Here is a 15,779-nt window from a genome sequence, read left to right on the forward strand (position 1 = left end):
CTTACAATTCAAAATTTTGTTATTGTTGTTATTTTTTCATTAATGATTACTAGCTTTTTTTCTCATTGGTCATGTGTATATATATATATATATATATATATATATTTCTACTGAAAGTAAATAAATTTATTGTATATTCAATTTTTTTTATTATAAAGTTGTACATTATTCTTTTAATTAAGTTGTACATTATTCTTCTAATTAAGTTGTATATTATTCTTCTAATTGAGTTGTACATTATTCTTCTAATTGAGAAACAAATATTTTTTTAATTGAGAAATAAATATTTTTTTTTCAGATCATGGCTTTAAACCCAAGACCTGTTGATCCCGATGTTTTGTACGACCAGTCTATTCATCGATCATCTGTTGTATGGCGAGATCGTACTACTGGAGAAAATATCTTGCAATCGTCGAGAGGCAGTTCTCCAATGCACTATCCCGCTCCACCCTCGAATACTACCGCTACTGCGTACATCTAGATTCTATGAGATTGCTAGATTATGATTTATTCAGTTAGACTGGCATCTAATCACAGCCTTGGTCGAGAGATGGAGGCCCCAGACGCATACATTCCATATGTCTGTTGAAGAGTGCACTATCATTCTACAAGACATATAAGTGTTGTTGGGGTTACCTGTTGACGGTGAGTCAGACACCGGAGTGACGTACGATGACTGGTTAGAAGTTTGTCAACTGTACCTCGGTGCGACCCCCCTACCGACAAGATTAAAGGATCAAGGTTAAGTTTAATATGGTTAGGAACACAATTTCGTGAGCTCACAGATGATGCAGACAAGGAAACCTTCATAAGATATGCGCAAGCATATATACTACAAATGATGGGTGGAAGTCTGTTTTCAGATAAATCAAGTCATTTTGTTCACTTGATGTTCCTACCACTATTAGCTAACCTCCATGATGCGGGGCGGTATTCGTGGGATGGAGCATGCTTGGCATGGTTGTATAGACAACTATACAAAGCAACAAGACCTGAGGTTCGAGAGATAGCTGGGCCTCTCATACTTTTGCAACTATGGGCTTGGGAGCGATTTCCAATAATGGCTCCACAGCTACAACATGTTAATGACGCTCAGTTAGTTGGACGAGCCTACGGTTCTCAGTATGTTGTTTTAATTCAATTTAATTTTTATATCACTGATCTAGTTAATTTAAATTCTAAATTATCAATTTAAAATTTTAGGTGGGGAGACAAATATTGTGTGACTAGGACAGCCACACATGTAGTTAGCCAGTATAGATATATGTTTGATCTGCTTCAACCTGAACAGGTACATTACACTAAACCTAATTGATTATTTTATACACATTTTTATTGTATTTGTCTTTAATATTCTCTAATATAATATTTTGTATTTCAGGTTATTTGGGAGCCATACAAAATTATTATGCATACTTTGCCTAATTTTTGTACGAATGGTCAAAACATATGGCAGACGATGAGTCCTCTCATATGTTTTCATATTGGTGAGTGGCATCTTCCTGACAGGGTAATGAGACAATTTGGTTTTTAGCAGAATGTCCCATCGCCTTGTAATACTGAACCCGTACTGCATGATATTGACCTAAGGACTGGAGATTGGTCCGAAAAAATTGCACATTTGGTAGTGCGATGGCACTATCGTGCAAGGTTTATTGTAGTGGAGGTTTCTCTTGAACAGTTTGACACATATGTCACTCCAGAATATATTCATTGGTATAATAATATCACAAGGCGCTACGTCACTCGTCCGGGAGCAGTTGTGGGTCATCTAGTAAATGAATATTATCTAATTGTTTTTAATTTAAATTTATTTTAAATATTGTCTAATTGTTTTATAATTCACAGAGATCGAACAACCATAGACTCCGTGAGGTTGCGAATGATCCGAACCAGGTTCTTGCTATATGTAGTGACAACCAAAGCTATATGGAGGAAATTCATTATATGTACAATATACCTATTGTTCCTCCACCAGCTCCTAGACGTAGAGGACCTGTTCGAGAAGAGGATGAGTTTGATAAGGTTACACATAATGTGAAAGAGTTACCCCTATGATGCAGACATAGAGTCAAACTGATTATGTTAGTCTGATGATGATGATGCCAGCATTTGGTTCAGAACATTATGACTCAGAGGTTGGTCCTTCATCTTCATACGTGCATGAACATGATCGGGGTCATGGAGAGCATAATGAATATTTATATTATGAAGCGCCTGCAGAGGTACCAGAGCAACATCAAGAAGAACCCGAGCAACCTCAAGTTCAAAGTCGTCGACGATAACCAGCTCGAAATCGATGACGTCCGTCTTATGGGACATATTGATTTTTGTAATTATTTTTATATAAATGAGATATTTAATTTACATTTTTTTTTTTTTATGAGATATTTTTTAATTTATTCTTTTTATATATTATGAATAGTAATTATTTTGATCTAGAAGCTTTCAAATGTCACTGACATAAATAATAACATCAGATAGTCTAAATCTAAAAAGTTAGATAAAAAAAACTTCAATATTCAAATTTACATATTTTAGATAATAATTTAGAAACATAATAAATCAAATCAACACTCAAAACCTTCACAACCTTCACATACCTTCACATGCAAATCTATAAATAAGACTGTATTATTGATATAAAGATTTTAATTACAATAGTGAAGTCAATAGTTTAAAAGATTTTATAATAATGATCTTGTATTCCTTTTGTACATTTGGTACAAAGATTTTGATTTTTTTTTTAATTATAAATAATAATAAAATATTTTTAAAATTTATTTTATAGAATGGAAAATAAAAAAAAAAAGAAAGAAAGGAATGTGTATTAAAAAAAAAGATTTTGATTTTTTTTTAATTATAAATAATAATAAAATATTTTTAAAATTTATTTTATAGAATGGAAAATAAAAAAAAAAAAGAAAGAAAGGAATGTGTATTAAAAAAAAAAATTATACAGATATCTCGCTCTCGCCCAAAATATCGATCTCACTCTCAAGATCTTGCTCAAAATCTCGCTCCCTCACCTCTCAAAATCTCACTCTCTCCTCCCTCTTTTGTTCTCTTCCAATACAAAATTATTTTTAACACATCTTATGAGAAAGGTCTCCAAAAAGTCTCCGAAATGAGAAGATCTTTCGTTCTCTCCACATCAAATAATTATGAGGAAGGTCTCCAGAATAATAATTAAACAAATTCATAGGTCTCCAGAATGATAATTAAACAGACTCATAGGACAAGGTCGAGGATTCAAAGTTTGAAGGTCGAAGATTCAAAGTTCGACGTACAAATGTAAAGATCGACCCATCTAAATTTAATTTTCAACCTCCACTTATTTAAAAAAAAAAAAACAACAATAATATTTTTACAAATAATTTGAAAACAACAATATTTTCCTAAATAGTTTCTTAAATTTTCTTTTAATAACTAATTTCAATAGAAATTATCAGACATTAACCTTCAATATCCAGCGAGTGTACTGTAACTAAAAATGGATATTTGACAGTATCTGAAAATATTAATGGTAAAATATATTTTAATCTGAAATTCTTATTCGGCAGCTAACCCATAAAAAATAAAAAGTTAATAAACATATATAAGCTTTATCATATCTGATACAAGATTGTTTTTTAGTTTCTTGAAGCACCAGAAAACCAGAAAAAAAGGAACAAACAAACAGCAGTTACTCCATATTTACATTACACAAACACACGCGAAAGCCTTCTTTATTTGACATTTACCAAAGCCACTGCGCAACAACAACTCTATCCCGCGATATCGATGGCCTTAACTTGTGGCTTCCTCTCCTCCTGTTTAGGCACCGTCACAGTCAACACTCCATTCTCCATATTCGCCTTAATCTCATCCATTTTCGCATTCTCCGGCAGCCGGAACCGCCGCATAAACTTCCCCATGCTCCGCTCCACTCTGTGCCATTTCTCATTCCTCTCCTCCTCTTCTTTGCTCCTCTCCCCACTTATCTGCACAACTCTCCCTTCCTCAACCTCCACTTTCACTTCCTCCTTCTTCAGCCCCGGCAGATCCGCCTTCAGTATGTGAGCCTCCGGCGTCTCTTTCCAATCTATTCGAGTGTTTGCAATTGCCGTCGTTTCCCCGGAGGATGGGGTGTTCGCCAGAGTCCCTGGAAACTGCATCATTTCTAATGGATCCCATATATCCAAAGACAATGGATCGAACACGTTGCTCCGCCGGCCGCTGAAAAAACTTGGGATCAACGACATCGCCGTCTTCACTTGAAAAAATTGCTAGATGGGTTGCTTCTTAAACGGTGATACAGACGAAAGGTATATTTATAGTGTAGGAGAAAGAAGGATGAGATTTGTTTGATCTGAGAGAACTCTACAAGTGTCTTACATGTGTCAAATTCGATGTGCTACTTGTCAAGTCCCTTTACTTCTACTTTGAATTATTTGTTTGTTTCTCGATGGATAGATCATCTTGATGCAAATATCACAAGTAGACAAAAAAAAAAACCTCAAAGTTAGGCTGCCATTAAGTTAATTGGCATCCAAGCATATTGTGATCTGTATGGTTTACCATTTAAATTTTGTTTTATATTTTTAAATTCATTGAATTCAGCTAATATAATTTGATAGGTCATTCGAATCCTATTAATTCTAAGTTTGCAGATAAAATTAGTCATTTTAAAATTTAGAATTTCGTTTTTAGTGTTTGATATAACTAGTATATAGTCTCTATGGTTTGTTAAATCTATTTATTATGAAGTTTTTATCAGAGTCATAGGCCATTAATTCTTATTATAAACCATAAAAACTTTAACTTACTCGATCAAGTCATAGGATTAAGATTTCAATTTTTCCTATAAATAATATGATATTATAAAACAATAATTATATAATTTTTTTTAACATAAAACATGTGGTGAAGTTACATTCAACATACAGAAGCAATTAAGGATCCAAACACTCTAACTACATCAATTTTAGGCATTTAGCTAGCATGTTCATAGTTTTATCCATTAATGTGTTTCAGAATCATACTTTTGATGAATTCTCCTAATTACTTGAAATCACCATGAAATTTTTCTTCTATCCTTGAAGTAGACAACTACATAAGTCTTCTCTATTATCCCCAAGCCTTAGATTGAGTGGTGGAACTCAAATTGAGAAGAAATTTGTGTGGATTTTGAGAAATAAAGAAAGAAAAACTAGTTTTTTCTTTTTAGATTTCAATTTTTATTGGAGTCAACCTCAATTTATAACTCTAATCCATGCAAATTAGATTAAAAGAGATGAAGCCACTCAATTTTCCATTAAAAATTGAGTGGCATAAGGTGAATTTAATGAAAATTGTGGGATTATCCCACTTTCCATTAAATCTCATTTATTTAATTCATAAAATTGATTTAATTTAAATATAAAATTATTTTAAAATTTAAATTTTAAATTAATTTTAATTAAATAAATTTTATAATTTTGAATGGCATAAATTCGAATTTTAGTTAACCAATTTTAAAATTTTGAATTCCATAAATTCAAATTTTAATAAATTAATTTGGATAATTAATTAAACTAATTTAATTAATTTAATTTAATATCAAATATTAAATTAATATAACACCTCATTAAATATTCAAATCATATTTAAATATTGACAACTCTCTAAAACCTTAACGTTTAATTCGACAATTAAACATAAAAAATAATCCAAACCCTAAACCGAGTTTGAATATTCCAAATTCTCTCAACACACTATTCTACGGTTTAATCCTTGACTAAACTCTTTAAATCGAATTAATCACAATTCGTTAACTACCGAGACATACCACTATAGCTCAGTAGTTGCATTCTCTTCACTATAGATATATTTCTGTCCACTTGATTTAACCATAATCAGTCAGCTAGGTCAAAATTATTGTTTTACTTCTATAATACATCTTGCTCCTTAAGTCTCCACTGATCCTCTAAGGAACAATTGCTTTATGGTCCTATCAATAAATTGATTCCAGGAACAATTGGTTTATGGTCCTATCAATAAATTGATTCCCTTTCAGCTACGAGAGGATGGGCCCCTTTGCTCAAGACCAGGAATCAGTAGTTAAGGGAACAACCTATCTGCTGACTCTAAGACAGGTAGGAGTGAATTTCATCTTGCAGGATTATGTCCCCAGCTATCTATCCGGTCTTACCCCGAAAATGGGAGGTTTATTGAACAATGATGTTGAACCACTCTCATCTATGCAAATTAAAGAATAATCCTGAATAACATGAGTTCATAGTTAGCTCAAGATTAAAATCGAATTACCTTAGGTCATCAAATTGAAATAGTCAGTTTTAACAATAAACGGTCGTTACAAAGAAAAAACGACTATTTCGTAGTCCGGTTTTATACAAAACATTTTTTTTATAGAATATCCCCACTTACATGTCTCCATATGAACGACTTTGGGATCACATCATTTGTATCAATATACAAAGCGGGTCACATTCATAGTGTCTCTAGAATAAGGTACCCAACCCTATTTATATACTTATAGACCTTTTGGCTATATACTAAAATTTGATCCTCTTTTATGTCTCTACATAAAGTTTAAGTATTCATGTTATATCCATGGGTTAGTTTATTGGATTTCGGAATGAATGCAATTCAATAACATCTTTATTGAAAGAAATCTCAATAATATATTTATTGTGAATAGAATATGTTTAATGCTTACAGACTGTGAGGTTTATGACATTATGAACAACATGTCATAAATAAATTAATAATAATTTATTGTCAACTAATATTTAGTGGGTAATTATAACTATTTAAATTATAATCCAATTTTTGAATTCTGCACCAAACACATATTTGAAAACATAAAATACGACTTTGTTTTCATTTAATCCCTTATTTTCAAATTTCTGTTTTCAGATTCTCTACTAAACAGACCCTCAGTAACCACGAGGTCTCTTATTCGAATTTTTTCTACCTCCAATTGTACTAAAAGAAAAAAAGAAACTCAAGCTCAGCCAAACACATGGTATGATTATTGTTAATACATCGTAAACAAAACAATAGAGAAATCATGTAATCTGTGATGTAGTATATGATACGTGATTTCACGTCTGAATCTCCACAAAGCCACATAAAAAATGACATATTTGATTATCTTCAACAATTCAACGAATAAGTTTTTTTTATTTATCTTCATACTTCTCCCTTTAGTCATCTTCTTTTTTTATTAATATGATTTCAATGCTCCACCAACCATTTTTGTTATTGTATTTTTTTGTATGAGAAAATTTATAGGGCTACATTTTTCATATTATTTCCTTCCTTGCTTGTTACAATAATAGTAGTAAAGAATTATGTGGGGTCCACAAAATAAATAAATAATAAATTAATAAATCATTTAATAACGTGTCAAATAATGATTGGAAGGAGTATGTACTACAGTAGTTGTTTTTTTTTTCATTTTGTATTATATTTTATATTATTATCATTAATTTGACATTTTATGCTTTAATATATTGCATTTCGTGTCTTTATGTTAAATTTTCATATACCTTAGATTTTTTAAAAAAAAGATATTTTAGAAATTGATGTATCATATTTATCTCGTATCCATATATAAAAATGTCTACATATTTAGGAGAAAGCAAATTATTATTAAAGAAGAATAATATCATATTATAGATTGAGCAGTGCTTCTAGAGTTTGTATAACACAATATTCCATATTTGGTCGTTTAAAGTGATGTATAAATTCAAGATATTCAAAACAGCCCCGTATTTCCAGCTTAAGACTTATTTTTTAAAGGATAAAATTGACTAAATTCTCTAGTGATTTGAATGTAGAACCTCCTTCTTCGATACAGGACTCAGCCTTCTCCTTCAAATCCTTAATCCTCTTCATAATTTCACCATTTTCCTTCTCTGCCATTAACTTCAAAATCCCCTTTTCAATTTCCCCTCTCTCCAGTTTATCACCCAACATCACTCCAATTCTCCAAACGTGGGTGACATATCTGGCATTAGCCTTCTGATCTCCAAAGCAAGGATAACACAACATCGGAACCCCTTCACATAAACTCTCAATCGTCGAGTTCCAGCCGCTGTGAGTCCAAAATCCCCCAATCGCCGGATGCGCCAGCACCTCCCTCTGCGGCGCCCATTTCACGATCAACCCTCGTTCACCCACCATCTCCTCGAACCCATCCGGTAGCGGCTCGAGCCATTCGAACCCACTGACCATGCCGGGGCGGACCACCCACAAGAAGGGGTGAGTGGAGTTGGCCAGGCCCCACGCGATCTCGAGGAACTCGTGGGGGTCAACGGCGGCGAGGGTGCCGAAGCTGACGTAGAGGACGGACTTGGGGGTTTTTGAGTTGAGCCAAGAGAGGGAGGAGTGGGGTTGAGGAGTGAGTGGAAGTTGTTTGTGAAAAGGTCCGAGTGGGAAAATTGGGATGCGGTTGAAGAGTTGGCGGCATTTGAGAAGGGGGTCGAGTTCGAGGTCGTTAAAGGAGTTGAAGATGATGGCTGAGGAAGCTTTGGTTTGAATGAAGATGGAAGATAAGAGTTGGTCAATGAGATGGGGATTTTGGTCCTTCATCGCCGGCAGGTCTTTGAATCTGAGGTGTAGGAAATCGGGTACTGGATCTTCCAAACTTGTTTCTGCAATGTTGAATTTAGACACAATGTTCATCTAAGTTTAAACTTTCTAAGACCAAATATGCTTTAATATTTTGCTGTTTTTATAAGTATGGTCGGAACAAAATATGCAAAAATCTATAAAAATGAGTAAGGAAATGAGTGATCATTCAACCAAAATAGAATTGTATTGATGTACTGTTAATAAAATTAAAAAAAAAAAAAAAAAGATCGCACCCGCACTTTGCGATCACACACCTTTATACTTGTTAAACTTTAAAGAAAATATTTTTATCATTGATATATGGACAAAAATCGTTGGTACTTGTTTTAATATTTCCAAACTTTTAATGGTTACATTAATACTCTTGACTTTACAAAAAAAAAAAAAACAAGTTATAAAAAGTTCTTATATTGTTAGTATAGTCAAATTCTTTGAAGTTATCTTGAATAGGAAAAGGAAAAGAACCAGTTTGAAAATAATTCATATAGATATCATCATTTTTTGTCATAAATACACTCATTCTTACTTCTATTTCTCCAATTCTTATGCTAATTTTCTTAGCAATTGAACAAAATCCAAAATTTTAAATTAAACACAAAATCCTCAAAATCTCACAAAGTGACAATCAAAATCTTTACTTAAAACTCCACATAACAATGAATCACAAAATACAAGAATCCAACAAAAAAATATCATATTCGATCATCGAAAACCACCTTAACTAATCACAACAAATTAACTAATTTAAATTAAAAAATGATTAACAAAATCTTTATGAGTAAAAATAAAAAAGTGTTAATTTTTGAAGCAGAGTGGAAAGAGTAATTGAAAAATGGAAACGATTTTGTCTTTATACGAATGTTGAGGATATTTTTTAACCTTATTTTTAAAGGTTAAATTGTATTAATACAATTTTTAAAAGTTTAGCGATAATTTTTAAAACAAAATGCTGATTGTTTATGTTCATATATAACAGTTTGGTTTTTTTAACTTTAATTTATAATTTAATGACATTCATAGAAATTTGAAAGTTTACGAGTTTATTTAATAATAATAATTAAAATTTAAAAAAAAAATACTTTGAGATTTTTTTAACATATTTTTTGGTTTAAGGGTATTAGTGCACCATTTAAAATTTACAGGTACTTTTAAAATAAGGTTAAATGCTCAGAGATACTTTTAAAAGAAAGCACAAAATTTAGGTGTATTTTTTATGATTTACTCTTATAGGCATTTAAACGAGTTATAGGAGTATTGAAATGACCTAGCAATCCGAACAATCTCGACTATTCAATCTAAATTATAAGGATTGATATAGGTTATTTTCAATTTCGAGTTGGGTTGGATTGAATTTTTATGCCTTTTCAGATTGAGTTGGGTTCGGGTTACACTTTTAAAAATTCGGATTAATCCAATTCAACTAAAATTTTTTATATTATTAAAAAAATATATATCATAACTTATAAATATTATAACTCATATATATTTTTATGGTATTTGAAGTTTGTAATAGATATTTTGAATTTTGATATCTAATATTTGAGTTTTATGAAATTTTAGTTATTAATATGTGTAGAAAACTTTAAGCATTTTAAGTTAATAGAAAAGTATTAAAAAAGAAAAAATAAATAAATAAATAACCCAACAACCCAACTCAATCTAACTCGAATTTTAAGGGTTGAGTTGGAGCCCAATTGGTCATTCGGATAGTCAACTCAACCAATCCGAATTTTCGAATTGGTACAAAAAAAATCCTTCCAACACAACTCAATCAACTCATGTACACCGGTGCAAGATATTATAGATATGTGAGACCTCTAATATCTATGTCGGATCTTTTAAGTTACGAATATAGGAAACTTCGCAATGTAAATCTTCAAATCTAATGATCAAATTGAAATGTTGACTTGATTTCTCAACATTAAAGATAATTTTTAGAAATTTCACTGCATAATACTAAAGATTGGAAGTGAGTATTTAGTAAAAACTCAAGATTAAAAGTGTAAATTTTGAAATTTAAGAACCAAGTTGAAACAAAACTCAAATGTCAATGGCAAAATTGTAACATTTTAAAGCCTAAAAACTAAACTAAAATCAAGACAATTTTTTTAAATTATAAAACTGCTGAAAATATTTTCAAATATAGCAAAATGTCACTATTACTCTAGATGTCTATCGCGGTCTGTTACTAATAAATAGTAAAATTTTATTATAATTTGTAAATAACTTGACTTATTTTCCTTTATTTGAAAACAATCATTGAAATCAAACTCAAAACGAAAAAAACTAAAATTGTAACTTGTGTACTTAGAAAATTGAAACTAGTCTTAAAACTTAAAGACTAAAAATGTATTTTTACCTAATTTTTAGAAATAGAATTTTAGGAAAAACAAATGAATAAACTCTAATATTAATTTATATAGTCGGGTGTACATGGGTTGGGTTCGATTGGATTGAAGATGTTTTTAGGACCAATCCGAAAATTCGGATTGACTGGGTTGACAACTCAAATGACCCAAATAAAATATTCAACTTAACCCAATCCAAATTAGGTTGGGTTGTTGGGTTAGGACTTATTTTTTCTTTTTAATTAAAAATATGTAAATTTTCTATACAACACATAACTAATAACTAAAATCCCATAAAATTCAAATACTAAATTTTAAAAATCTATGCTATTTATTGTTGACGTTAAACAAAGACAAATATCATGACAATTTTAAAAGAAAAGTATTAAAAAAAATCACAAAGCAATCAATACAAAGTAATCAAACTTTAAACAAAAATGTATATATATTATTAATATATATAAAATTCAGGTTAGATTTAGTCAATTCAAATTTTTTTTAACCAACCCACGATCCAACCTAATCCAATAAAAATAAAAAAATTGAACCCGATCCAATTCAAGAACAAAATTATTCCAACTCAACTCTTCATAGTCTAAATTATTTGATTTGTCGGGATATTTGAACACTCTTACATTAAATTACATATTTGTATTTGCAGTATATCAGCATGGAAAATACTATTTTGCCCCTCAACCAGGGACTTTTGTTTAATTTTAGGTTTTTATACTTTCAAATCTTAAAATTTTAGTCTTTCAATAAATTTTATATTTAATCTCAATATTTTTTGGGAAAAGAAATATAATATGTAAATATATGTTTGTAGATGCTAAAATGCACTTGGCTCAATAATATTGGTGTAACATCCTGAATTTTCATATAATTTTGAAATATTTGGACATTATTTTGGTAAATTGGAATTAAAAATTTAATTTGGGAGGTAAGATAATTAATTTAAAAGATATTTGTAAAGAATATTTTGGAATTTTAATTCAATTTAAGAAAAAATTGGGTTAATTTACTTGGGAAATTTGTGATTTTAAATTGATTAAATATTTGGAATGATGCAATTTATCTCAACTATTGATGTATATTACCTTTACTTTTGATTTTGGAGTCAAAATTAAGTTAATTAAAGAAATTAATTGGTTTAAGATTAATTTGATAAAAGCTTTGGAATTTTTGGATTATTTTGGATAAATGTTTGAAAATAAAGAAAAAGAAAAGAATTAGGATTTTGGAAATTAAAAGGAATTTGAAATTTAAAAATGAAAAAAAAAATTGTGGTTTTAGATTTTATTCTTTTTAATTTTGGAGTTTGGATCTAAATTAGTGAAGATAGTTAATTTAAATTGGGTTGATAGTAGAAATCTGGATTTAATTTAAAATAATTAGATTATGAAATTTCTAATTTAGTTATATTGTGATATTTCCAATTCAATTAGAATATGGATTCCCAAATAAATTAGATTATCGATATTCTAATTACTTAGAATATGGATTTCTTAATTAGAGAAAATGTATTACTCAAAAAGGAAATATAATCGATCTACTATTTTAGTTATTGATTTTTAAAAAATAGACCTAATTAGATAAAGTGAAATATTCAAGAAAAGAAATCTAATCTATCTACTAAAGTTATGGAATCCCAAATAATTTAAAATTTGGATTATTTTTCCTCCATAAATACAATCTTCCACTTCATTTCAAAGGCAGGTCAATTAGAGAGAAAAATCTCTATTACTTTCATATTTTTTTTAGCCTTCGTCATTGTGCGTTTGCCGGATGCTGCCGATTGTGGGATCTTTATTATTTGGTTAGTTGTTGATGAGTTTTCTTTGGATTCGTTGATTGATTCTTTAGCAGACACTGAATTTTGGACTAAACTTGATTTACCCATAAGTTTTGAAGCATCAATTCAAGTTTGAATGTTTTGAATGAAAATGTGCATTTAGTAGTAATTAATTCAAATAATTTTTTTTAGTCGTTTGAATGTTTTGAAACTATAATTTAATGTCAGACAGAAAATTCTTTAATATTTGGAAGGGTTTCTTTGAAAATACTTTTAGATATCTTGAATAAATGTTTTATTTGTTTGTTTATTTATGGATTTAATAAATTAATAAAAATATTTTGAATGAAAAATGTGTATTTAGTAATCACGACGCTTATCAAGTACTCGAAAGGTTAAAGTACTCACGTGGGAGGTTTAATCACCACCAGAATCGTGCAGGGAAAAAGGTTGTGAAATGAATTGGGGCGATGGAGAAAAGAAAGAATGAAGATAAAGAAGAAATGGATGAGATGACCTGAAGAAGGCAAGAGATAATTTGGACGCAAAGCAGGGAGAGCAAGCAATCCCAAAAACGCAGAGATATTTGCAGTTCTCAAAACAATTCTCCGAATCCCAAACTCGTTAGCCACGTCCTGAGTGAAGTGCCAATGAGCATCCGTGATCACGCACCCGATCTTGCCGCCGTCAGCCACCAGCTCCGCCACGCACTTCCGGAACGCCTCGACGCACCGCCTGTTCAACGAAGTTATGAGCTCTATAACGCCTCCGCCGCCACTGGTTTCGGCCTCGTCGGGAATAATTGACCGGAACGTGAAGATGGGGTGGTTTGAAGGGTGGAGGAGAGAGTTATTGAGATGGGTTGTGTGTATGATTGTGATGGAGAAGCCTTTTGAATAGAGGATATGGGCGAGGTGAATCATTGGGTTTGTGTGGCCTTCAAGCGGCAGAGGAAAAAGGATTACTCTCATATTTCGGCCTTCTTCTTTCTTTTCCCCCATTTTTTACTTTCCTCCGCTTTGCTTTCAACAGGGAATCACTTCTATTTGTACTTGTCTCCATCATATAATAGATTGTTCGGGACACTAACTTCATTGTTACGGTTGGTAGGTTACAATAATTCAACCTCTATTTCATAATAAGAAATGGACACATATTATAATTTCATAGTAAGAAATGGACGATGAATAGAAATACTGTAACAAATAGCTAAAAACATAGACTATTGTAATTGAAACCCCAAACATATTTGTTTCCAAATACGCACTATATGAGTAAGAGGATGAAATTAGAATAATAATAAAAAAAAAAAAATAATTGTTTCTAGTCTTGTAAATAAATATACTAAGAACATATTTGTTGTACCTTCAATTTTTGGGGTTGGATTGGACATCAATTTCGTTAAATTGATTTTGAATGATTCAAGGTATATTTTCAATTATTTTAACAAATTCAAAATCTCCATAGTATGAAGTATTTTTAATCAATTTTATTCAAAATCAAAGTAGTTCTTCCTTATCATTTTTAGTGCATGACAAAACAATTTCAAATGCGACCTAAATGTTAGATTTGAATGGGTAAACATCATACATTTGTAAGTTATGCTCCATTGAATTTATAATGATAAGCTCAATATAACCTCTTTTTTATATATATATATATTAGGGTTACTAGCAAAAATGGAAGGAGACCCAACATATATATGTACATGGAACAGGTTAGATACTTGTCAACGTAAGATTAATTGGATATTAGATGTTAAACTTTGTACTACTTACAAGACGTAGGTTGATACCAAAGCATAATTTTATTGATATCTAATTTGTATTAATCATCACGGTATTTGTGATTTAAATCTTTCGTACTAAAAAAAATTAAAAATTTACACCTTGTCGATTGTTTGCCAATGAGAGGGCAAGAGAAAAATGCAAATAAGTCGACAATTTACTTTTTAAGTTACTTAAAAATTGAAAGAAGGTTTGGTTTAATTTATTGTAAATTACTTCCGATGCGTTATAGAGAGAAAAAAAAATAAAATTATGATTGATTTGCTGTAAAAATCGCAAAGAGGAAAAGGCTCTATTAGGGGCCCAATATGATCAGTATCCGAAGTCTTGTGACGAAGGCCCAATTGTTTCATACACACGATGGAAAAATCTTGGTTTTATTATTTACTTTATAAATATTTACAAGCCATGTTTCGGGAAAGAAAACTATTTATACATAATAGCAAAATTTAATCATCTTTCTCCTTTTTTATCTATCATTAATAGACGTTGATAGAAATCTATTAGTGTCTATCAATAACAGAAACCGATATAAATCTATCATCGATAGAGACTGGTAGAAGTATATTCATGTCTATCAATTATAGAAACAGATAAAAGTCTATCACTGAAAGATGCTGATAGAAGTCTATCAGTGTCTATCAATGTCTTTTTGCTATTTCTGTAAATAGTTTGACATTTTTTCTATTTTTGAAAATTTTCCAAAGAAAAATGTAGGCCCCGTTTGGTAATCATTTTTTAAAACATTAAGTTTATGGATACTACTTCTATCTTAAAATTTCTTCCTTTGTTATCTACATTTCACCAATGGTTTAAAAAAACTAAGCATAATTTTGAGAACTAAAAAAGGTATCTTTCAAAAAATTATTTTTGGAATTTGGAATTTGGCTAAGAATTCAACCATTGTACCTGAAAAAGATGCAAATCAGTGTAAAAAATATAAATGAAATATGCTTAATTTTAAAAAAAATAAAAACTAAAAACTAAATGGAATATGCTTAATTTTTTAAAAAATAAAAATAAAAACTAAATACTGAATGGTTACCATACATGGTGTAACTTTTGAAACATTTTTTTTTAAGTTAATTGAAAAATAAAATGTTATTTTAAAAACTAAAAAATATATATATAGTTTAAAAAAATGTGAAAAGAGATGCTTAAATGTGGAGTTAGAATCTATTAAAGTTGCGCTCGAACAAATTTACTGTATCATAAGATGAAAATTCAATG

The 15,779-nt window shown here is 30.3% G+C and overlaps 2 protein-coding genes across 2 annotated transcripts; both read right to left on the reverse strand.

Annotated features, from left to right (window-relative positions):
• Window positions 1-3,633: 3,633 nt before the first annotated feature.
• On the reverse strand, window positions 3,634-4,296 carry LOC120076456 (17.3 kDa class I heat shock protein-like). Its single transcript, XM_039030291.2, has one exon. It carries the CDS (start codon window positions 4,242-4,244, stop codon window positions 3,768-3,770), a length of 477 nt encoding a protein of 158 aa, XP_038886219.1. The 5' UTR covers window positions 4,245-4,296; the 3' UTR covers window positions 3,634-3,767.
• Window positions 4,297-7,616: 3,320 nt separating this feature from the next.
• LOC120075107 (UDP-glycosyltransferase 76B1-like) lies at window positions 7,617-13,902 on the reverse strand. Its single transcript, XM_039028279.2, has 2 exons — window positions 13,280-13,902; window positions 7,617-8,642 (listed from the first exon to the last, which is right to left on the reverse strand). The coding sequence occupies exons 1-2, from the start codon at window positions 13,761-13,763 to the stop codon at window positions 7,783-7,785; spliced, it is 1,344 nt and encodes a 447-aa protein (XP_038884207.1). The 5' UTR covers window positions 13,764-13,902; the 3' UTR covers window positions 7,617-7,782.
• Window positions 13,903-15,779: the final 1,877 nt, after the last annotated feature.

This window comes from Benincasa hispida, chromosome 4 (assembly GCF_027475165.1).
Source record: "Benincasa hispida cultivar pf3 chromosome 4, pf3_genome.v1.1, whole genome shotgun sequence".
NCBI lineage: Eukaryota > Viridiplantae > Streptophyta > Magnoliopsida > Cucurbitales > Cucurbitaceae > Benincasa > Benincasa hispida.

Bases quoted from the DNA above. Each gene is read 5' to 3' on its own strand.
- LOC120075107 (XM_039028279.2), bottom strand. From the start codon at position 13,763: ATGGGGGAAAAGAAAGAAGAAGGCCGAAATATGAGAGTAATCCTTTTT. The intron at 8,643-13,279 runs GTCATCTCATCC...TCAACATTGCAG, and splicing joins TTATCTCTTGCCTTCTTCAG to AAACAAGTTTGGAAGATCCA.
- LOC120076456 (XM_039030291.2), bottom strand. From the start codon at position 4,244: ATGTCGTTGATCCCAAGTTTTTTCAGCGGCCGGCGGAGCAACGTGTTC.